The 24753-nt window shown below is 46.7% G+C and overlaps 1 protein-coding gene across 1 annotated transcript; it reads right to left on the minus strand.

Annotated features, from left to right (window-relative positions):
• Positions 1-10148: 10148 nt before the first annotated feature.
• Positions 10149-24009, minus strand: LOC125758364 (uncharacterized). Its single transcript, XM_049415446.1, has 8 exons — positions 23810-24009; positions 22835-22988; positions 20885-20997; positions 20188-20326; positions 18442-18633; positions 16710-16838; positions 14200-14400; positions 10149-10322 (listed from the first exon to the last, which is right to left on the minus strand). The coding sequence occupies exons 2-8, from the start codon at positions 22973-22975 to the stop codon at positions 10149-10151; spliced, it is 1089 nt and encodes a 362-aa protein (XP_049271403.1). The 5' UTR covers positions 22976-22988; positions 23810-24009.
• Between the last annotated feature and the right edge of the window lie 744 nt (positions 24010-24753).

The raw sequence follows: 24753 nt of genomic DNA on the forward strand, positions 1-24753 counted from the left end.
CCCGCACAGCTGCGGTAGAGTTGTCTTTCATTTTCGTCCGACTTCTGAGGTAAGCCGCAGAATTTTAAAGCTAGTTGCTTCCGAACGGTGTTCCTACAGCTCTTGTGCCAGCCATGCACGCAGAAGTACGAAAAAGTACCGGACTACTGCGACGTTTTTACGTCCTTTCGCCGAGGAGCCCTGCGTTTCTACCGTGACTGCGCGCCCGGGAGCAACAAACGACAATCCTAACTTTTCAGCCGCGGGCGTCAGGTGGCGCTGCCTGTTCGGTTCAAAGCTGCAGCGCACTAGGCCTATACTCATTTAGGAAGGACACTGAGATGCGCATAGCGGGTGCTCCCCCTCCCCTCCCTTTTTTTTTTAACACAGACTAGTGGGATGCTGTGAACATTTAGCAGTAAAAAATACACGGTGAAGATAAATCGTCTTTCGAAAATAGTAACTTAGCCTGTCCGATTATCTCTTCGCCAATCCGTAAAATTTGAAAGCCTTTGATCACTCTATCACATTAAAAGTAGGGAGCGCAGTTCTCCTTCTCATAGACTGATGGTTAAACTAACGTCCAAAAATGTTTTGTGCTGTTTTGAAAAATTGAAATAAGAAGCAGAAAACGGTACATGCCAGCTTCAGTGCATATCTCTGTCATGTTGAATCAGACATGCAGTGCAAGTAGTAGTGTCCACTGTTGCCCATGCAACATGAATATTGAGAAAAAAAAGTGTATTATTGTGAAACAAAAGTTGGTTATTGAATTCAAAAACATAATTGGACAGTACAGACACGCATGATATTTGCAGACACAGTTATTAGAAATATTGTACACATTCCTTTTATTACTGTCACTGAACATATTACACATGAGTGCTGCTGATACAGATATGAGAAATGAGCTGCAAATATGTTTTGCATGAAAAAAAGAACTGCGAGGAAGCATAGTGAAATGACAGACAGTATGAAAAGACAAAGACAAAAGGAGACAGACATGTGCACTCATAAAAAAAAAAGAAACGCTCTATATTTCATGCACTTCTGAAAATGAAATAATTTGCGAGTCAGTGCACACGTCTGTCTCCTTCTGTCTGTGCCATTTCGCGCCGTTTATCATTTCGCTGTGCTTCAAAACCAACTAGCCCACAAACAAGCATTAACTGCAGGAAGCTTTCCTAGACTGTGACATGTTTTGAAAGAAATGACTGTGAGAGAAGAGTACTTCACAGTGCATGTTATCCATGTTATCCAAGACATAATGTCATGACCACATTGAAAGGACACTTCCGGGACCCTATTTAAAATACTATGTTAGACGACAAGGCTGAAGATCTTTTACTTGAAGCAGGATTAGAACACCACAATACGTGAAGCGGTGTTAAATTTTGGAACAAACTGTGTGTTCTAATACCTTGAAGAGATGCCATAAAATTGCACCAGAACACCATTCACAGAAAGACATGTGCTCTTACCCTTTTCTTAAATAGTGTGTTCCCTCGTCCGGTTGATGCAAATGCATGGTCCACCCGATGTAGCTTTCTTTATGGTCTGTCTGCAGCTTAGAGTTAGTCTTAATCGTTCTAGTAATTTTCTGCGTGGTATCATGTTGTTCAGCAAGCATCAACTCCCCCAAGAAAATGTTTTTGAACATCAGTCTTGCCTTGGAGGTAGCACTAGGCATACAATACAGCTTGGTAAGCACAGATTTGAACCTGAAAATCTGATTTATTTATTGATTTATTTGTTTGTTTGTTTTAGTTGTCTCGTACGTACTGTCGGTCTTGGGCAGGAGTGAATATAAAACGATGCAAGAATAAATGAAACAACATGAGAATACATAAGAGAAATTGTCGTGTACGGAACCTTACTGCTGCATGTGACAGCACTCGGCACTGCACACAACAAAGTAAATGTTAAATGGCATAGCTAGTTTATCAAAAGCAAGCAAAGAATACTATTACACACCTAGTTGATCAGAAACAAGAAAAAGAGATATGAGAGGAGAAATCACAGCAAGCAGTACGAGATTGTATCTGAAAAAATCACATACACAGCATCTTAATGTCGTCGCGTATGACAAGTAACGAGTAAAAAAACACAGCTACTTAAAACAAACAAAAAAGAATTGCCGCATATCAAAGGTGTATGACAAGTGTAAGGAAGGCCGCGAAAACTATTAACGGGAACAATCGAATGCACTCAAGAAAAACCAACTAATTCGGCATTGAGACACCTCGGCAGGCAGATCCTTTGAAATATGGGTACTACTGCGAATGAACATGTTTTGTGCCGATATTCGCTGACCTTCATTGGATGAAAGGCCCACGTTTGCCACTTTTGTACTGTTGGAAAGCACTGTTTCTTATCTGCTCCTAGTTCTGTTGATCTATTCCTACTATCTATGTCAACCATTATAACTCTGGATTTCAGTAGGCTAGGGACTAAAATTTCAAAAAGATTAGGCAGGATCTGCAGTATAATATAATTCTTTTTATTGCTTGTCATTAAAAATGAAATTACCAACAGGGACATGCCCAGCACGAGGTCCTTTCAAATGGCGTGGTCTAATGTGTACTTAGGGATGTGATCAATTGTAACCAATTTTCCGCAGCTTCTGGAGCAACTAAAACCTCACTTTCGAGCAGGAAAGCAGCCTTTCGGAGCAGTTGCCAGTCACGCATTTTCTAACACACATTTTGTCGCTAAACACGAGTAGTTTACCATGTTTAACAAAATAAATGTATGCATGTATACTTGTCTATGATGTCCCAAAAGGTGAAATTAACCCACAGCATCTCGAATTTCTGCTGACAGCCCTAGATTTCTATATATCCATGACATCAGGCTGCCCAACATTTCCTTGTGATACACATCTCATTTGCTAATCAGTAAGGCTTTCCCTGATGCTTCAAGATGCATAAGTTTTCCACTCATATACTGTTTACTATCAAAAAGAACCAGCCTTGTGATGACGCCTGTGCTTTCAATGCAGCCTAGGCATTCGAGTTAAGTGGAGAAGTACATGCTGTCGCACTTTATGGCCAGACTCGTTAGGCTTTTGGTTCTTTTGCAGTTAATAAATAATTGGTATATTGTAAATTCAAACAATGAGCAACATGAAATTTGCTAGAATGAAAGGTTTCGCATTTTATTTAAACAGGTTTTCTTAACTTCCACTTTAGCTGAAAAGTATTTGTATTGTATTTCACCGTGCTATCCCAGCAAAATCCCGCTGCCCACTGCAGTGGGCTGACATTGTTTATAAATTCTGTCCATTGTATGATATTAAAACTTCAGTGACCTGCATAAATCCGTTAGAAGTCAGAAGAAATAGCAATCAAAATCAAATTTTTTCTAAAATTACCGAACTCGAACACCATGTTTTAATCACATGTGCATACTTCTTACTGTAGTTAATACAGTCAGTCCTCACATAAAAGACTGGAGTCACACAAAAACTTGTAAGTCTGCGCTTGTTTGTCTCACTTTCTTCTTAGTGTCCTGCCCCAACAGTCAATTCAACCAAGATGAACGCTCACCAACTAGCCCAAATTTCTACACTGCTTACTCATGATACATAGCAACTTCAGCTTCCACCTCCCCCTTCCCAGTGTTGCAGTCTGGGTCAGTACAACAAACTCTCATACAACCTTCCAGGTTGCATGAGATGGCGGCAAGCACTGTGTTCATGTCTTTGCTGCTCAAGGTCGTCACAATGGGCAAAGCTGTAGCACAAATGACGGGTAGGTATGAACATTATTGCTGCAATTTACTTGCTCATCACCATTAACTCAATTTAATACATATGCAGACCCTCGTTGGTGTTCGCCCAGCCGTACGTACTTTGCTAACAGCCGCCCTACTGCTCGTTCAACGTCACCCCAACCACGCCGCTATTCCATGCTGACCAACTAAGTATCATCTCGAACGGAAAACGAGATCATGCAGCTCCTAGAGGTAGTGCTGCATCATTTTCGACTGATCCCAATCCTCTGTTGACACTCCCTACGAACAAGAACCTAATAGAAGTGCATGTTGTCAGTATTTCTTTCACGGCATTAGTCGATACTGGAGCTCAGGTGTCCATAATGAGTGCTCTCTCTGTCGCCGACTCAAAAAAGTACTCATGTCTGCTATAACTAAAGCCGCACACATCACCGATGGTGCAACTGTTGCCGTCACTGGGATGTGCACAGGTTGAATAAGCATTGCCGGCCACCATGATCCCGTCTATTTACAGTGCTCAACAATTGCTCTCACGACCTAATAATTTTGCTTTTGTGTAAAAATGTTTGAAGAGGAAGACCTTAGAAAGTTTTTGGTACTGGGAAAGCATAGAACGACCCTGCAGTCTGCTGTACGCAGTTTTTTTTAATTGCCTTTGTCTTGCTCCTATTTTTACTTTCAGCAGAGAGCCAGAAGACTGCACTGGAAACTCCATTCAACACCATATTGCAGAACATACAGTGATGTGACCCCAAGGCCCCCGAGTATTTTCTGACATTGTTCCCACTATTGCAATAAATGATGAGATCACACACACTCTACTAGAATAAATGCAGTTGTCGTGCGCTTACAGCAAATAAACTTCTTCAAAGTCTATTTGTTTTGTGACTCATTTATGTTGCTTCCCCAACACCCACCATTATTCACAGCCAGGATACTAACTACCAGATGGACTGGTCCCACCCATGAAAATGTCATAGCTATTTAGCAACCACAGGAGATATACTTTTGTAATTAGAGCACAGGGTTTACGAAAGGACACAGTACATGGGTCTGCAATTGAAAATACACTATCTGACCTTGGGATCACTGAAAAGTAAGTAGTGTCTGTGGCCCAATCTAAAATGAGACATGGGACAACTTAGTTACAAGATTCCTTGAGTAAATTCATTCTGTATGTGAATCTAGCAGTACAAATACAAATGAGGCTTATGAGAGCTTTGTTCCTTTATTAAAATATGCTTAGTATAATGCTTTACATTTCACATGGTAAGGGCTCCCAAGAAAGGTAGAAAGTCGTGGATTCCTTGTAATTCTCTACAAATGTTTCATAAGAGATGCTTCCATATGTCATGAGAAAAAAGGACTTTAACAGTATTTTGGCAATGAACTAATGCAGATATAACAAAGTGCTTGAATCGAACTGAAGATGTGCAGATTAGAACCTCTACCACAAGGTAGTGCTCTAGTTGAAAGACGTGACGTGCAAAGATAAATACAGAGAAGACATTGCAATCACCGCCTAACAACTGAAAAGGCACACAGTGGCCGAAAAGAAAGTACCTAGACACGAAACTTATCTGCGCATGCCCAGGCAAGATGTGATACCTATCAGTCCGCACACGTGGTGGTACACGTGAGAGATAACCGTTCAGGCATTTAATTTCTTTATGCGCGTTAACTGACGGCTGGCTCACGCGTGCACTACCATTATTATTTACACGCCATGCCTGAACTATCAGACGTGTTGCTTCATTCCTGTGCCTGTAGAAAACTGCGCATTCATCGAATTTTGTCGTGCATTTACACTCTCGACAATGTCAAGATAGATGCATGCATCATTAACTTGCATAAAGCAGAAATAAAAATCCTGAACAGTTATCGATAGGTATCACCTCTTGCCTGGGCCTGCGCAGGCAAGTTTTTATGTTTACTTTCTTTTCCGCCGCTATGTGTCCTTTCAGTTGTTAGTCGGCGTTTGTGGTGTCTTGATATCTCTCTCGTGCCCGTGTTTGCACGCCCTGTCTTTTAACATGAATGCGAACTAGCTCAGCTCTCTCTTATTGTAGTGCTCATGCCGATTTGTCTCTTCCTGAATGAATGTCATCCAATTCATTATAAGTAACATAAAAGCATCAAATCTGGAAGCATTCTTAATCTGTATTTCACGCCTGTCATGTCATGACAATTATAAAGCGCCTTGTTATCCATAATAAAAAACACAAGGGCCTTTTAGGAAGCGTAACATGAGTAATGCATATTTCAAACCAGGACCGTACGCAGGAATTTTTTTCGAAGGGTGTTCGTGTGTAGAACGGCTAGCTGCGGCAACTGGTGGTCGCTGTGAAGGCATGGAACTATTTTAGTGTCACACGAAAAGTTAAAGCACGAAAAAATTTTGGGGGGTGTCAGAACCCCCTCAACTTCTCCTTAGTTACGGCCCTGTTTCAAAACCCCGTTCATATATATGTCTAATAAATACACTAGTGCCAAATAATGCCAAATGTCTTATAATTTATTCAATTAAGAGCTTACTTGACCTGTTAACCATCCTTGTCCATTTCATTCAAAATTTGTCACGCTTTTTCCCAGAAAAAGTACTATAGCGTCCATATAACTTGTAACCTACTTTGAAAACACACACCTATTTTGTAACAAGAGTCGGTATTTTAGAATAACAGAGAGCTGAGCTAGTTGGTACGTTTTCATTCTAAAAAGACAGGGCGTGCAAACACGGACACAAGAAAGGAGTCAGGACACCACAAAGCACAAACGGCATTTGTGGTGTCCTGACTTCTTTCTTGTGTCTGTGTTTGCACGCCCTGTCTTTTTAGAATGAAGAGTCGGTAATAGTTCATTGAAGCACTTTCACAGATACTTTTGCTTGCATCAAGAACCTGCTATATATTATACTTTTGCTAATAAAACAGCAAATCGTTAACAAAGTATTGAGCCTTAGAAAACAATGTATTGTACTAGCAATCTACTTACTGATGTGATAAGCAAGCCTGATAAAAAACTAGACACAATATACAATTGAATGGAAAGTCGCAGTCAGTGTAAAATGATAATATACAGAAAAATAGCAGCATGGTTTACAAGTTGAAGAGGTTCCAGCTGGCATTTGGTTTCTCGTTAAGAAATATATGTGCTGTTGGGCAGGTAATGATGTATACATCAGAATAAACAGTGCACTGTTCTGTTAGACAAGCGGAAAGGGAAAACAAACACTTTTTAAGGATGGGATGGGATTTTGCTTGCTATTTTAATGTCATTAGTGAACCTTGAACATCACATTAATAAAGAAGAGTCTGTGCTCCAATTTCACGACATATGTCGTTATTTCTGTACTTCATATTCAAGTGGTATGTGCATCCATTTACTGGAGTAATTACTGGAGGGCAGGGGGTGGGGGGTAGTTCTAGGGGTGCTGTATATTTTGTCTTTGCATATTTCTTACAGTAAACATGTTCCTACTATAATGTACCACGTTGAGAGTTTGCAAAATATAGGTATATATTCTCCAAGTACATCATTTCTTGAATCGACTTCTGCTTTCTTCTGTTCGTGCTCTTTTTTTTCTGATCATGTCGTTAAGTTTGTTAACCGTCCTTCATTTCAATGTATGTCCTGCTTTGGTTTCGATATTTGGGCCCTGATGGGCAATCAGTTGGCATTACTACTTGGTTCTGCATGTCCAATTCACTGTGATGGTTGCATTGCATGCTGACATGTACATAACATGTCCCATTACATGTTGAAGTAGTAGTTCAATGCAGCAGAGCACCCATTAAAATTACATTAGTTCACATAAAAGAGTATGCTTTGCTCCCTGCCTTTTTCAAAATGAGGTACTACACTTACCAGAAGCTTGGAAGTTTATCATTTAGAAAACGCAATTCCCGAAGCATGTTTTTTTTTTACATTTGCGTGCGCTAAATTTTAATTTTAACGGCATCGAGCTGTGTTGTGAAGAATGAACAAATATCCACAAAGTGCCTCCTGTCTTTTCTTTCTCTTTTTTTTTTCACCGTAGCTGAATAAGAATGCACTCATACGCCAGCAAAATTAAGTTATAGGGTTTCTTGCGTCGTGTCAATTGTTATTGTTATTATTATTAGGTTTTAATACATAGAGAACACGAAGGCACAGAGGAAACAGAGAGGGTACAGGCTGACAACTGCCACCTAAAGGAGCACAATGCCTGCCTGCTCCTTGAACGGGCAGGGGGAACAGAGGAAATGAAGATAGGGGGGAAAGAAAGAGGAGAAAAAAACAAATAACACAGACGTAAACACAAATTAGCACGTGCTCGCTGCATAACGAATGCGGGACACTAAAAATTGTGCTTAGTGTCTCATGACCCACATGACGGACTGTCTACACGTTCTTGACGGAATAATATCCCACGCACTCATACAGAGCCAACTTATATAAGAGGGCTCTGTCACGACGAGGCAATCCACGACCACGAATACGGGGAGGGAACAATCCGCTTGCTACACGCTGGTCAGGGTGCTGCTTCAGAAGATGTCAGCGGATGAACAGACGAGCGTTGTCAAACAGGCATGAAATTTCTCGGCAGTCACATTCGTTGTGGGCACAACTTGAAGCTAGGTGATCGGCGTCTTCATTGTCATCAATACCCACATGCGTAGGTATCCAGTAGGTCCAGTAGCACATGAGGGACAACCCCACGAGAAATAGCACACGATCGCGTTATAAAGCACGCCAAAGGGGGCGACGCCGTGTACACGCTCCCGGATTAATGTTGATTACCACTTCATCCATCGTAAAACGATCGGCGTATGGGCGCTTGTCAGCAAAAGGCTCAAACATTTCAGCGTCATCTCTACGGCGGGCACGGCTTCAGCGCAAAACAAAACGCGAACGTGGGCGCCGCCATGTTGATTGAAAACAAACAAAAACAAACAAAAAAATAGCGGAAGCGCATGTAGGTCACGTGACCATCTCCAGCCAATAGCGGCGCAGTATGGGCCCCAGACATCCTAGGGGATATGTTTCGGATACACGCACTAATACGTTCCCCAACCTTGCACTTCGCCACGCTTTTTAACGTACACAGTATCCTGAACGGTGTTCTTTCTGTGGAGGACATCCCAGCTTGCACGTAGGAATGCCCCAGACCGACTGGCTTACTTAGAATACCAAATCCCTCCTCCTTCCAGTGAGAAGCCGCTCTTTCCAGCACAGCCCTGTACGACCAGCGAAGACTTATTGTCCGGGCCAGCCAGATAGCAGCCAACGTTTTTAGAGTATCTAAAGTAATCTAAAAACGTTGATAGCAGCAGCAAATGGAGCCCTGGATTGAGGATTCCACCCTCTGGGACTTGACAAGCACAAATAAAAATAAAGTTTTCTACTATTACTACTTCCCAAAAACCACCGGCGCGTGGTCTATAAGAAACTGATCCTGATGTCTTCTGGCACTGGCACAGACAATTAATCCTTGCCCCGTGGGCACTGGCTATAGCTGTGGGCAAGTTGTGATGGCTAAGCAAGGTACCGATAATTTAAGAGGGTTTTAAGTAGCGTTTGTTGCATAGGCTTCACAGGAAGAACCAGGTAAAACAAACGTGACAAGGAAGACAGACCGGACAGCGGCAGTCCAGTCCGTCTGTCTTGTCCGCGTGCTGTTTCTTGCAGCAAGAAATCCTGGGAAGCGACCATGAGGAAGCAAGAGGAAAGACAGTTCTGACACATCGCCGTGAAAACCACACGACAGCATAGCTGAAAGCGCGCGAGTGTATGTGAGGGTAGGAGGAGGAGGAGAGGTAGGTTGGGGAGAGGAAAGACTAACGCAGCTTTTCGAGTATCATCATCATCTCGAACATCATTATCTCCAGAATTTCGAGAACCATCATTTCGTTTTATCAAGGCGAAAGCCTTAGATGCCTCATCAAACGCGAAAATTGACCGGCGTCCCGCGTCGGCGGCGTCTGTACGAATAATGCTAAAAATCATGATCACATGACGACGTCACAATATGACATCATCATGACGTCACAGATCGCCAAAATGCCTGACGTCACAGTGACGTCACCAAGTGACATCATAGCTTGATCAAAGGCGGGCTGATCACGGAGGCAGTGCGAAACCACTTCAGGTGCAGAAAGCTGGCTTTAGCCTCCCAGTCGTCTGAGATGAGTGCATAAGGGACCCTTGGAGTTTTCATTTTGTTCACCCCCCCCCCTCGGATCACGTGACCTGCGTGACACCGTACAAGACATGCAGATTGTGCACGCTCGACTCAGAGCAGCTCCGCTGTTGAAACTGCGTTGAAAAGCAGAGTGAGGTGTGGAAAAACAAAGAGCACAGGACAGACCTTCCCACTCTCTGTGCTACTTCATTTGTTGTTATAAAGAAAAGTCCCTAGATTCAAAGTGCGCTGCGAGGAATTGCAATCTGTGAGGTCAGTGCTGGCCACGCATACACTCTGGGACATCGCTGGACATCAGCATGGCACCGAATCCCCGATGCAGCCCGATGAAGATGTTCTGCGGGCCGTTGTTTGCCATGTCCTCCCGTGCGGTGATCATCGCAGCTGGAGGTATCTCCTCGTAGCCGCCTTCTTTGGCTCGCTGCAGCTTGGCAACAAATGATAAATTTTTATTATTCGTATATGCAGGCGCATTCATAGATGGCGTCCAAACTCGAAGCACGGCGGCTCACTGCAGTTCGCCGATCTCACTTTGTAAAACATGATTTTGAGCTGACATTTGATGCGGAACAATACAGAGCTAAAGAAACGGGGACGCAAGCAAGAGGCACGCAGGACAGGCGCTCAACCTTATGCGTTGTCGGGAACTGGGATGGTAGGCTTTGTTTCGCTACATAAGCTGTGCTCCACGCAGTTAGCTGTCTTGCGATGGTCTCGTGCTTTGTCGGCAGTGAACTGGTGCCCCCATCAGGCGGGACGCTTCGCTGTCCCGCCTGATGATTCAAACGCGTGCGATTAAACCAATTAAACTGCGGTAGATTACGTAGTGCCGACACACACACACACACACACACACACACACACACACACACACACACACACACACACACACACACACACACACACACACACACACACACACACACACACACACTTTCTCGCGTCCGTCACCGCCGATACTTGAATATGACTGGAAATTCAGCTGGCAACATGCGACCCGTTCAGCTGACTTACGCCGGTCAACACAGTACGGAAAGTTCATCGGTGCAACGAAGGGCCAAAACGTCGCATTTGGGACCCCGCTCTCAACATGACATATGCTTCAGGTTAGTCGTCATATACGGGACGAAGTGATAGCGCTATAACTACGCGTCCCTCTTAGCGGTGTCGCAACGGACTCACTGAAGCGTGCTCGCAAATTTTGCTCCGTTCGCTTGGCGCCTGTTATTACTTGGCAGGAAAACGAAATCTAATCGCTGTCCATTCAATGACGATAACCTACAGGAAAAAAAATTGCATTCTGTGTTCGCAACAGTTCAGTGCCTTATTAAGACTAACAACGTAAGCCTTCAAAAAAAAAAATCAGTCGCCAACAGGGGCGTATCAAGGTTTTATTTCGGGGTTCGGGGGTAAGAGGGTTCGACTCCCTTTCATGTATGTTCGTGCCTGTGTTTGTATTTTCGGGATCATTCACAGCTGCGACTAGCACCGGTCGTGCGACCATTTGCGACTGGCAATCAGAAAGCGACTCTATACGCGACCGATGTCCACACCTGCGTGCGACTGTACCCGTCGCCGTCGCCAGACAGAATCCACGTCTGCTCGCATCGCGCCGTAAAATAAGCTGACGTCCTGTTCCTGCGCATCTGATTGGTTCAGAGGATTGCAACCGCAGCCTCGCCATTGAAAAATCGAGGGACTGAGCCAGAGAAGTCGCTTTGCGAGTAAAACGTGGTCGCACGAACGGTGCTAGTCGCAGGTAGCCTACACATCTGAGCGGCGCTCTTCGGAACCTATACATGCACTGACGTTGCGCTCTTCGTAGCCTCGGTTTCACCGGTGAAATTACAGTAAAAAAGTCACAAACAAAAATCTCGCTGTCTGTGCCTCACCCGGCGTTGATCAACTCCGGAATCGGACCACCTTTGATCACGCGACGATGTCATGCGATGACGCAACCAGATGATGTCTTAACACGACGTCATTGACGGCACGACATGACACGTTTGATGACGCCATGTGGCGCTTTCGTTTTGAATAATTTCGTGCGACCGTGGGGTCACGTGACTTAGTCCTATTCGTGCTCACGCTGCTGACGGTCGTTGACGCCGGACACCGGGCATTCTTTACTCGTGAGACACATCAGGCTTTTCACATTAAAGGAGTACTTACACCTATTCTTTGAAGTTGACTTTACTCCGCCTCACAAATGGCCTGTATATACAGGGGTGGCTCTAAAGCAACTGTGAAGTTGAGGACGTGCTGATAAGTTTATTTTGCATATAGTCAATTTTCGCATGACGTACCTACTGACATTGACATTAGCGCGACGTCAGTCTACAGTATCATTATCTGGCGACTTCACCCACCAGTATCGCTAGTTGTGATGACGTCAGGTACCAAAACATACAAGATGGCCGCTTGTGCGTCACCAACAGAGCCACGGAGCGGAGCGGCCAAGGAAACGTCACGATATCTTGCAGAAGCACGTGACAAGCAGCCGTGTCATGACGTCACGGTACAGTAGCAGTTAATCGTAACTAGCTTTTAAAACACTTGTAGTTCATTCATTCATTCATTCATTCATTCATTCATTCATTCATTCATTCATTCATTCATTCATTTTCTAGGCTCTTGAGGGCGCGACCTTTTGTTTGACGCAAGAAAACGACAACTGAAAGTTTCGTGTCAATACTCCTTTAATGAAACGCATATTTGGCAGCAGATTTTCGCAAACTCGGAGCTTTCCTCTGAGCAAGAGATGTTTGAAATACTGCTGGCGCGATATTCCCAAACGGCGTTTTGCTCCGAGTCTCAAACATCTCTTAGTGGTGCCAAGCAAAAGATCAGTAAATGGTCTCAGATTGGTGTACACCAATCCCACGTAGAGGTCATGAAGTTGGGACTAAAATATATATAATCGCAGCAATGTACAGAGTTTTCAACAATTTGTCTGACACAGTTCCGAACGCAATTCGCTCTTAGTCGCGACCACAGTGACTTCAATAACGTAATTTCAGTGATAACATAGAACGTCGTGCGTCGGAGATCTCATAGGCGCACCCCCTTTTTAACAGCGTATGTATTACATAAAATAAGTAGCAAATACCGCACGAACGTACGAACGTACATGTTGTGCAACTCAACTAAATCGACAGAACAATACACAGGAATTATAACGTCGTAAGTTGGTGGGTGGCTCGCATTTCGCTGGACATGTAGATAAGCTCACTTAAAGCTGTAACGCTTACCTACTGTGTTCTCCTAACTGGAGTTGGTATCTACTCAAGCGTTAACTCAACTACACGATAACAGCTGAAAAGACAATACGTCGGCTATCGTAGCAGGGCATTGGAAGAAGATATAAATTGCAATTGGCAGTGGAGATTTCGCGTCGAGTCAATGTGCACTACAAGTCCACCAAAATCGACGGCTTTGTGTTGACATGCCTGCCATGAAGTCACGAATCCGCATATCTGTAGCGATGGGGGAGATTAGCCTCCATCGATGAGGTGCGTGGTCTTCTGAGTAGTGACAGCCGACAAAACGGTGAGGCAATGGTGCATAGGGGTTGCGTAGATGTCTGCAGGGCTCGTTGGGATGCTTATGGCGTCGTGGCTTGTTTTAGGCTTCAGAAAACCTTGTGAACCACCTAACTCGACCTTGCCAGCTCCTCTACAAATGTGTCACCCACGCAGACCAGTCTTCTCACAGCCATTCGTTACTGCTATGGCTGCGTCACGGTCTTCTGGCTGGCCTATTACACACATTACAACGTCTATCGCAGCTATCAGTCATGACGAAGCCGCATTCACGGTACACCACGATGCCGGCCGGTATAGCCACCGACTCACACCACCACCGTCCTTACCACCACACTCTTTACTACCAGGATTGCCAGCCCGCCCACAGAACACACCTATCAGTGTCTCCCACGACGTAGCGGAAATAGCAATACAACCACGTTGGGCTTCACTGTGCCTAAAGATTACTTGCTAGAGTATTTAGCCCATTACAGTGCCTACTATACTCATTGCCACTTCTCCCACAGCGCCCCCTACCGCACCCCGTGACGTCTAACTACGCCTGTACTACCAGGTTGATTGCTACTATTTTTACCACTGCGCCCTTCACAGCGCCTACTATGTGCCCACCAAGATGCATATTGTCCCTTTTACAGTAACGTCTACCACCACCGTTCTTGTTCTTTCCCGCTGTGCCCTATGAAGAAAAGTTTATCCGCCACTGCCCACGTTGTCGACTACGTACGCGACGCCCTACCAATGCGTAATGCAGTCCTGCACATCCGGGGCGGTGACGTAACTCCGGTTGAGGAATCCGCGAATGTTCTCGAGGAACTGCGTCCTCTCGTTGGTGGCGTTGACGTTGAAGTGGTCGCACTTCCGGCTGTTCCTGAAGTGGATGTACCTCCAGACGTCGTACTCCACGTCGTACGCGGACACGGTGAAGTTTACGCGCAAGAAGATACGCTTCGCCGTGCAAATCTGTCGAGAGAGAAAAGTCACAGTTTCGCCGCGAGGGCGGAGAATGAATGCGATGGCAACAAATAAAAAATTGGCAGATCCCACGTACCGTGGGAATCGATGTTATGCGAAGCATGCGCGGGATGGTGACTGTGGCGTAATTTTTCACATTGAGCGAAACGTTACGGAATGACGCTAGAGAAATGCGGAAGTGGCATACGCACACTCACATGTTGAAGAGTCGCATATCTATTATATAACCAGTTGTTTACAGTTGCGTAGCGATGGCAACAAACACATGGGTATTACCAACACCACCCGCGGTAAGCTGATATGCAGTGCTTACATTCATCAATACTGGATAGCGCAAACCCGAACAGGACAAAGAAGGAACAGAGACCCACAGGACAGGCGTAAGTCGCAAATGAGCTTCATTCAGGAAAGTTTCCCTAGATATATACACAGCCAAATGGCACGCGCAGGCGCATTGCACGTACGTTACAGTCACAGTTACAGTTGTAATGCTTATACTTGTCCGTTATGACGGAGAACGCACGCACGTTTCACGCACCCGTGTGTATGTGTAGAAAGGGTTCTTGACAGTTCTTGAACAAGGTCATCATCACCGTGCTCAGTGAGCACCAGCAGCTGGACCGGACTTGTTAATCGGATCCGTTCGTGATCGCGTTTACGAGGGGTCTAAGTGTAGTGAAGTGTGAAGTACAGCTGGTGGAAATCCTGGATGTCTCTTACGATGACATGATCTGTGATGCCAGCTGTCATGGACGTGGCAGCGAGGTGTTTTGATGTCCTCGCTACATCCAATCCGTCTTTCACGCAGTATAAGGACCAAGCATTTTTGGGTCTTGAGAAATCAATGTTCAGGGCACCGGTAATCATGAGATGCGTGGTTCTCTCAGCAGATTTATTGTAGGAAGCATCGACGCCGGTTTTTGCGTAATCCACGTGGTCCACGTTGCGCACCATGTGGACGAGTGGATGGTGCTTGAGCGTCTTCCAGGGGTGTTCTGTCTTCAGTTTCCTCACTTTCGTTGCGTTCGCCGCGGTGGTGCAGCGGTTAAGGTGCTCGGCTGCTGACCCGAAGGTCGCGGGTTCGATCCCGGCCGCGGCGTTCATTATCACTTTCCTAGCGTGTCAATGTGTGTGTTCGCGGTTACTGTGTGGTTGAGACTCCGTATCACCTGTGGCACATACCCGCATAATATTAACTCTGGTTTACGGGTATGTGCCACACGTGACTGAGAGAAAGGGTTTCGTGACGTACGCGACAGGTATTTTGCGTTATTCATGTCATGACCAGTGAATCATGTTCGTCATACACTGATCCACAGCTATAGGCTAATTTTGGTATATTACAAGTTATGGAGACGATCAGGAGAGCGCCCAGACGTAGGCGGCTAGATAGATAGATAGATAGATAGATAGATAGATACGTAGATAGAAACGCCCAAAGTGCCTGAGGTTCGCTAAGAAATGCTTCGCATTTAAAATGGAATGCTATACGAAGTGAGGCTAGCAGCTAACTCCACGAGGATCTGATCTCGCGTAACTCTACAAAACGCTGGCATAAGGGAATACAGTCGCTTTAGGGAGCGAAGCGGCTTTCGTGCTGTGTGTCGCCTCAACGCTAAGTAAGCGGTGGGAGCACAGCACGTACAATGGTAGGAGCCGCCAACTGATGTCTTTCGAGATAGCGCGCGCGACCGCGCCCTTTTGAACAAAGTTCGCACTTGTTGCCCGAGCGACGCAGCCCCCCACCGGCACCCCTTCTTGCTCCTTCTCCCGACGGAGCCGGTCGGCGCACTTCATCAATGCCCGAGCAGCACCCGTGTGCAGCCTTCGCAAGCTTTCACTCTCATATATATAGAACATACGATGCGAGGGGCAATGTTATCGATTTCAACTTGTACGGAACATGACGGCGACGCTGACGCCTAATTTCGCTTCGAGTGTCCATATAATTGCTGGACGATGCTAAAACTTACCGTGAGCATGATGAGCGCTCCAACTTTCAAGCCTCTCGCAACTCAGTATCAAGTCGTTTCTTTTTTCGTCGTTTTTCTTCCACACAATGCTGTATACAGACCAGACGAGGGCCGTTTATTTTAATGTCGATACGCTAATATAATCTCTGCCGTATAATGCGCTGTGGGGGTCGTATGAACAGGAATAAAACTGCCTGAGACAGGTTGGCACGACGTTTAGGCACCTCATTCCTGTTCGTGCAATCTCTGTAGGACATCGTGTTTCCACCCGTTGGCTCACCCAATTTAACTTTGCACTCTCATGTGAAAGTGACGATGTCCCACCTTTACCCGCATGCCTGTCAGCGGGTCGAACACGAGCGTACGTCCGAGGCTCTTGTCGTATCCGACTCTGACAAAGTAGGTCGGGTCGTACCTCGAGCTGTTCCGAACCCAGAAGGACACGTTGCAAGCCTGTGGGCGAAAAGGGGCGAGGAAGAATTGAAACACTCTTTGTCACTTCTATCTAAACTTAGCAGGAAAAGTCTTCGACGTGTTAAATTATCGGGAGCATAGGTGTTATACTTTTTTCCGCGCAAACTAACCGAGAACTGAGTAGACGTATTTAAAGGCCAACTCCGGCGATTTTTCGAGGTCGATGGATCTCAGTGAAATTCGCTGGGTACGTTCCTTTGCACGTTTCCGTCATTTATGCCAAAAAACAGGCTTGAGACATGCGCAGATTGTTTGCAAATGAATTTTAAAGATTGTCTGCAAACGCCCTCCTGGCTTCCCACAATTATTGGCAACATTGCGTCTGTGACGTCAGTGTTGGCAAGGCGGCGGAAGTGACGCAGCCGAGGGCACCGCTAACTTCGGCGCTTAGGCCGCTACAGCGAGCGTCTGCTGTGCACAAGGCGACAGACAGCGTTGGTTTGGCCGGCGCTTCGCTGGTCGTCCCGGCTGTCACAGTTTTCATACTCCGCGCCGGCGTGACCGGCATGCCTTGCACGACTTCCGGTTCGTTCGTAACAACGTCTACGTCATACGTAGACAGTACACTCGGTTGGGTTTCGGTTTCGGTGTTGCGCTTTTTTGCTTATTTAAAGTTATTCTCCAATTTGCCGAGTATTTCTGCTATCGGGCCCGTAACAGGAGCGTCTCAGGAACATAAAAGCACCATTACTTTGACATGGCCAAAAAATCGCCGGAGTTGGCCTTTAAATAATTTTTGAAGATTTTAAGCCAGATATGCATGTTTTGCTCCGCCCGTGCTTCTCTACTTCACCCGGGCCTGTACCACAGCTGCGGCCACGTACTCCACCGCAAGCTTCTTAGTAAATCTCATCTGCCCACCTAACTTTCTGCCTCGCCCTGGCGCGCTTGCCTTCTTTTGGGCCTGTTACCCTTGATGACCAGCGGTATCTTGTCTTCTCGCTGCATGCCCTGCCCATGCCCATTTCTTCTTGGTTTCGACTAAGATGTCCTTAACACGCGTTTGTTCCCTGATCCCACTCTGCTCTGTTTTTGTCTTGAGGGAGGCCTTTACCCTGCACTGGGCGCAGTCATGCTGCTGATGATTATCATGAAGCACTTCTAGCAGTGCCACTTATTTAAAAAAAAGAAAGAAAACAGCCAGTGAAGACCGTCGGGACAGTGAAGCTTCAGCGTGCGAGTGTATGTGAGGGCAGTGGCGTAGGCAGAATTTTTTTTCGGGGAGGGGGCAGCCCCTTGATCCGACATGGGGTCCAGGCAGGTAAGTGTGGTCGAGTGCCATTTTGTGCTCTGTATCCTATGGGAGAAAAAAAAATTCCGGGGGTGGCGGCATGGGCCCGGTGTGCCACCCCCTGGCTACACCACTGTGTGAGGGTCTCATTTCGAGCGTCACCATCATTAAGCATCACCATAAGCGTCATCGTCATCATAATTTCAAGCATGGATCATCATTTCGTTTTACTTATTTGTTCATTCACTCCCCCTTCTGGTCACGTGACCTGCGCGACACCGGACAGACGTGCAGGCGGCACAGGCTCGACTTAGAACGGCTCCGCTGTTAATGTAGCGAGCGAGTAAATACTTTGCCGGGGCTGATGTCCGGCACCTCGCCTCCGTCCCTGCACGGATTGAACAGGCCGAAGTTGCCGATGGCGACAACGTTGGGGTCCGGATTACGCGGCCAGTACCAGCGCGCCCGCATGGTGAATGAGAAGGAGAGCGCAGACAGGATTCCCCGGTCCCATATCATCTGAAGAAGCCAGCCAGAGTCGTTCTGGTAGACGAGGCAGACGGAACATAAAGAGAGAGAGAAGACGGTCGACAGGCCTGATTCTCTAGCGAAGAATTGGTTGAACGTGACACGAGTTCAAATAGGTATCCAGGGCGTGCGCAGGGTTCCCCTTTAGGCAATGTTTCACCGTAGCGCCCCCCCCCCCCTCGTTGGTCGAATCCAAAGGACAACATGCTTGAGCAATGGACGAAAAAGAATGTAATGTAAGTGAAGTGATATGGCGTGTTTCTCCCACAGACTTCTCACAATGGTCCCTTGCTTTCCTGAAAGGGGCCATGACACCGATTTTCGATCATAATCTGTGCTATGTGGTATAATCCTAGTGTATTCACAAATAACCGGGCGAAACCTTAGCGCATTTGGTCGAGCACTTAACTTATAATCGAATATTTTTATAAACACCCGAGCGGCCCGAGAGTCGGGCAACACTGGTGCACTCGCGAGCTGTGACGTAACAAGCACCTAGCTGTGCAAGCGTCTGCATTGCGGCGAACGATACTGTTCCGTGGTCAGCTGCACGTGATATCGAGATATTTCAGCTTTCTTCAGCTTGGCAATGAGATTGAACGATTTGCAGCGGCTGAAACTTTGGTAAAAGACGACAGCTCTGTTCTGTGCTGCACACGACGTCACACGCGCCATGGCAAAATGGCGGTCGCCGGCGGTGGGCGGAGTTTACAGCCGGCGACTTCCAGGGCTTGTTTTGCACTGAAATATTCTTTTACGTCCCACTTTTAAAATCTCTATAGGCATAATAGACCCTCTACTTCTAGTTTTCGCTGAAAACCACAAATCTTTGGGCGACCGTGTCATGGCCTCTTGAAGTAAAGATGGGAAATAAACAGCTCTTGGAACGCAACATCGGGAAACGACATCGGGGGCCTTCGGCCGCCATTATCGTCAAAAACCGGCGTGACCATAACTCTGCTCTTTAAACAATGACTGGGCAGGTCCGAATGAGGAAAAGTATTGAGTAGACTTTGCACCCCTCCCTTATGTGATTTGGGGGGGGGGGATCCCTTGCCCCCCCTCGTGCGCACGCGTATGGTCGTATCGTTCTGAATACGTACTATAATGCAATAGTTTTGATCGCTTCTTTGTGGTGGCGCTAAACGGGTGCTTACGCGGTGTTCTTGACATTATATTATTTTATTGAGTTCAATAAAAAAACCACGCAAAGCTGAAAACGACAGAAATCCCGGCCGCAGCGGCCGCATTTCGATGGAGACGAAATGCTAGAGGCCAGTGAGTGTGCTTATAGATTTAGGTGCACGTTGAAGAACCCCAGGTGGTCGAAATTTCAGGAGCCCTCCCCTACGACCTCTCTCATAATATTATATTGGTTTTGAAACGTAAAACTGTACCAGCCTCAGAATTACTAGATGGCAGATATCCACCAGCCAGTTCCCGTTTTGTTTCTAGAGGTTAGACTATCATGACGTCACGGCGCAGAAATGTGATCGCGTGGAAAATGTACAACAACGACCGCCGCTGCGCTAAAGCGTGTTGCTGCAAAGCGAAGAAAGTATCGCTTACCACGGACTGGAAGTAGCGATCCGTAACGTTTGGTGGGAATTCGTAGATGGAGGTAGGCATTATGCGACATTCCGGCAAGCGGTAATCGTCGATGGAGATGTGGCTGATGGCTATGAATATGTGCGGAGTGAAGAACTTCCTGCGAAGGAAAACAACAACAAAAAAGGACAGCTTCAGGTATATTTGACGCGTCTGGTCTTGACACTCTCAGGTTTTTGAGGTGGTTATATCTCGGATGTTTCTTAAATGTAAGGTTGCATCTTAATGGATTATCTTGGATGCGTATGTTTCCGCGAATCTCTGCAGCCAGAAAAAATAAAATAGGGTTACCTGTGTCGATATCACGACTGTAGTTTTTGAACGGGATTACCCTAAGACGCGCGGACATTATTTGTATGAGAAATTGGGATCCATAGGTTACTAAATACTTAAATTCACAAATTCACTGACTGCTCCTTTAAAATTTTAAGCTGCCCGTTGTGGCCTCCCCACTTTGGGCGCCAGAAAACTGACCCAATGTCTAGTTCGTTGATGGTTGTTCCGGTCGCCCTGAAGAACCCCTTTAATTGTATAGCTGTCTCCCGCCTAGTTTAGGAAAACAATCCAGGCGCCATCCAAGCAATGCTACTGCTAAGCAACTGGATTACTCGCATGTGTAACCTTTACTGAAAACGCTGCGACGACGCTGTTGACTCACTGCATCATGTCCAGTAGATCAGGCCATTGGCTCTCGGGCAGCGGGATGCCCAGGGCGGTGGATGGCTGGATGCCCGTGAAGTTGGGCTTCGTCCGCCAGTACGTGTCCAGGTGCTGGGCAGGCGTATACGAGAGTACTTTAACTTGGGGTGGCGGCCCGCGCAAACGACGCACAACGAATAGTCGATCAACTTTCTTAGATCGCAGGCTTCATGGACAGCACGTGCGCTTCATTACTGGCGCTATGAGTATTTATTTATTTACTTATTTATTAATTTACTTACTTATTTACTGCCAGTCCCATTTCGAGACCATAAGAGATGGGTATAAGATCATACACAAATTAATGTTTATTGCAGACATGTACATAAGTTACGAAAAAAAATGAAGCATCAACAAGAATTGTAAACAACAAGTTACAATATCATCTTTATTCTCAACAAGTAAAAGAAATTTTAAAAATTCGACAGATCCCACGCCTTGTGGGAATCTGTTTCATGCGAAGCAGTCACTCAGTAGCTTTATGCTGCATTATTTGGCTTTGAGTCAAGCGTTACGAGGTGGATCGACGTGTTTTTTTTTTTGCAAATGGAGGACTTGTGTGCACATGGTTGGCTTACCGGGCATGCCGACTTGACGTGGCTGCTAAACTCAACACACGACTCAAAACTCGTCAGTTGATTGCCGAGCAGTGAGTAAGGTGAAAAAATTAGTATAGATCATCATGAAAGAAGGTATTGCATGCGTACACAGACTCAAGAGAAGAGAGCCTTGCTTTCATCTGGTTTTCTTCTCTGTTTAAGACGAAAATATTGGCTATTTGGTTGCTAAGCTTGCACTCTAATTGGTAGTGAAACGCTCTTGAGATGTACCGACCGCATAAAACAATTCCTGCTGACGTATCGAAATGTCTTCTTATATTTAGCGATACTAATTGCCGTCTTTTCCGGCTGTCTGAGAGGCTCGACGTCTGAAACGCGACGAACATATATTGTTGCTACGGCTTGTACTTTTATGTGACTTGAAAAATCTTTCGAGAACATGGACACAACTATAGAAGTTAACGATTGACAAAAATAAGATTCCTGTCCAGCGCTGTTTTGTTTCCGCGCCTAGTACGTTAAATACTGGACAGGGCGGATTCAACACTGGACAGACAAAGGACACTAAGGACGATCGCTAGTCCAGCACAGGGCTGCACAGGACTACCAACTGTAGCTGAGCAACGAATTTGGTTAAGCGCCTAGTATCGTTAGGTGCGAACTGGCAAAGGCAGAACAAGAGCGACTTCTGCACGTATATGTACATACGCGTACGCTCTCGCGAAAACGTTGCGTCTGGACAGAATCTAGCGTGCTATAGTTAGCCCCACTTCGCTCCTCTGAGCTCCTGAGAAGGCCTTGGTCCATAGAGCCAGGCTGGCGGCTTCAACCAATGGGGTCTCAGACTAGGGTCACCACCTACGGGCCCATACCGTGCCATGGAATACGGAATACTATTCCGCTAGCTCCGTGTCGTCACGCTTCACGCCGCCGGCTCTGCCCATGTGGTGGGCCCTGACGTATTTCGAAATGGCCAATCAGGGAGGACTAACACAGAATAGTGTCCCGTATACCAGTGGCGTAGGCAGCGGGTGGCACACCGGGTCCGTGCCCCCCCCCCCCCCTCGAAATGTTCTCGCCCATGGGACACAGAGCACAAAATGACTCGACCACACTTACCTGCCCGAACCCCATAACGGATCAAGGGCGTGCCCCCTCCCCCCCGCACCACCCCGAAACAAATTTCTGCCTACGCCACTGCCGTATACTGTGGTACGGTAGAACACGTAGGCGGCTAGCTAGCTACCCGCTAATATCGTAGAGCCCCGCTGTGTGGCTCAGACCTCTCATTATTGCAATGAAGGCTTTTGAACACCACCACCGTGTTTGCGCCGTGTCACGTGACATACCTTGATGAAGGTTAGCGCGTCGCGAATGTCGTTTGTAGTGATCTGCGGGGGCCTCATGCTTGCGACGCCGTACTGGTAGATCGTCTTGTTCCATGTGTAGTCGAGGTTTCGTCGGAACTCGGGCGTCTGGTAGTCCCTCATGAGGTCTCCGTTGCTAGAAAAAGAAGGAAAAAAACAGTACAAAGAAATGAGAGAAACGTTCGGTAGGAACGTTCGCGGCAGCTAGTGCAACTCGAATGAATGTTTTCAAAACGGCTCAGTTTCGCCACGAGGGCGAAACAAAGAATCCGATAGCAACAAATTGTAATGTTATACGAAGTAAGGCTAGCCCCTAACTCCTTTAGGGTCCGATCTGGCGTAGCTCCACTGAGCGCTGGCGTAAGTGAATTACGGCCGCTCCAGTGAACGAAGCGGTGTTGTTCGTGCTGTCTATCGCTTCAACGTGCTGTCTATCGCTTCAACGTGAAGTAAGCGGTGAGAGCACAGCAACGTACAAAGGTACGAGCCGTCTGCTGAGTCAGCACAGGTCGCGCAGGTAGCGGTGAGAGCACAGCAACGTACAAAGGTACGAGCCGTCTGCTGAGTCAGCACAGGTAGCGCAGGTAGCGGTGAGAGCACAGCAACGTACAAAGGTACGAGCCGTCTGCTGAGTCAGCACAGGTCGCGCGCGCGACCGCGCTCGTTTAATTAAAGTTCGCCGTTGCTTCCCGACCGACGCAGTCTCTTCCCACCGGCACCGCCTCATGCTCCTTCGCTCGACGGAGCCGGTCGGTGCGTTTCATCTCTGCTTGAGCCGCGCCCGTCGATAGTCTTCGCACGCTTTCACTCGCACACATAACATACGACCCGCGTTATCGATTTGGATTTTATACGGAACATGACGGCGACGGAAAAAATGCACATCGAGTGTCCATATAATTGCTATCCCAATAAAAAGTCATGCAGGAAGAAAAAGAAAACGTGGTATACGCTCACTCTAGGGCGAAGGAGACACCGAGCAGCGTATGTATAAACAAGAACTGGCGCTGTGCGAAGTGGTCAAAGTCGATGTCGAACTGGAGAGGGCCCGGGCGTCGGAGTCCTGTTGACGAACGGGTGTTGGCCCTTCTTGTAGACCGACTCGTAGAAGATGAACGTACAGATGCCGTCGGGGGGCAGGTCTGCTGCGTATTCTACGCACGCCTCACTGCTAGTGGTGCACAACAACGGGTACAGAAGCTTCTTGGGCCTCTCTGCAACGTGGGTTGAAGCGAGACGACAGCTTTACGCGCACACCTACTATCCTGACCTGCATTTTACACACATACTTAATTAGAACTTCTTGAGGGGCTATAGTTGGGGTATTCTAGTAAACGACTGTGAAATGCGCGAAAATAGGAAAAGGACGACATGAAACAAGATACAGAAAAATAAGCAGATAGGGCACAAACTGCCAACTGAATTTATTTCACATGGGGCGTTACAGTATATAGGTTATAACAAATATATAAAAATAACGAAATGACCAATTTTCCCACACACTGTGCTACCTGCAACTGTGGGCACAATTTATTCCCACTAAGATACTTGGGACGAGCAAGAACGCATATGCACGAGAAATTTTAGAAGCATATTTTATCAGAAGAAAAGGTAGCGCCTGTGTACGTGACGCATCTATAGGCTTCCAAAGCGACGTCGAGCGGCGCCACTGCTCTTATCGCAACTGGGGGCATCCACGGCCACAACACTGCCGCCCCCGCTTCCGCGCACGCTCAGAGCTCTCCGATTTCATCTGTGGTGCTTCACAATGCAACTATTGCTGACTGGCAATGCTCTGGGCCGAACGAGGAGCGCATGCGCGCATGTCTCCTTGCCGCCGCCGCTGGCAAATCCGGCGACAAACCGCCTTCGCGGGCAGCGTCTGCCCCCAGTAACGCATA

The sequence above is a fragment of the Rhipicephalus sanguineus genome, chromosome 4, assembly GCF_013339695.2.
Source record: "Rhipicephalus sanguineus isolate Rsan-2018 chromosome 4, BIME_Rsan_1.4, whole genome shotgun sequence".
Classification (NCBI taxonomy): domain Eukaryota; kingdom Metazoa; phylum Arthropoda; class Arachnida; order Ixodida; family Ixodidae; genus Rhipicephalus; species Rhipicephalus sanguineus.

What these genes read in the sequence shown, in the direction of transcription:
- LOC125758364 (XM_049415446.1), bottom strand. Translation starts at nt 22,975, where the DNA reads ATGAGGGACTACCAGACGCCCGAGTTCCGACGAAACCTCGACTACACA. An exon ending in ACGCGCTAACCTTCATCAAG is followed by an intron (nt 20,998 to 22,834) that starts GTATGTCACGTG and finishes ACGCCTGCCCAG; the next exon opens with CACCTGGACACGTACTGGCG. An exon ending in CGGACATCAGCCCCGGCAAA is followed by an intron (nt 16,839 to 18,441) that starts GTATTTACTCGC and finishes TTTCGCCCACAG; the next exon opens with GCTTGCAACGTGTCCTTCTG.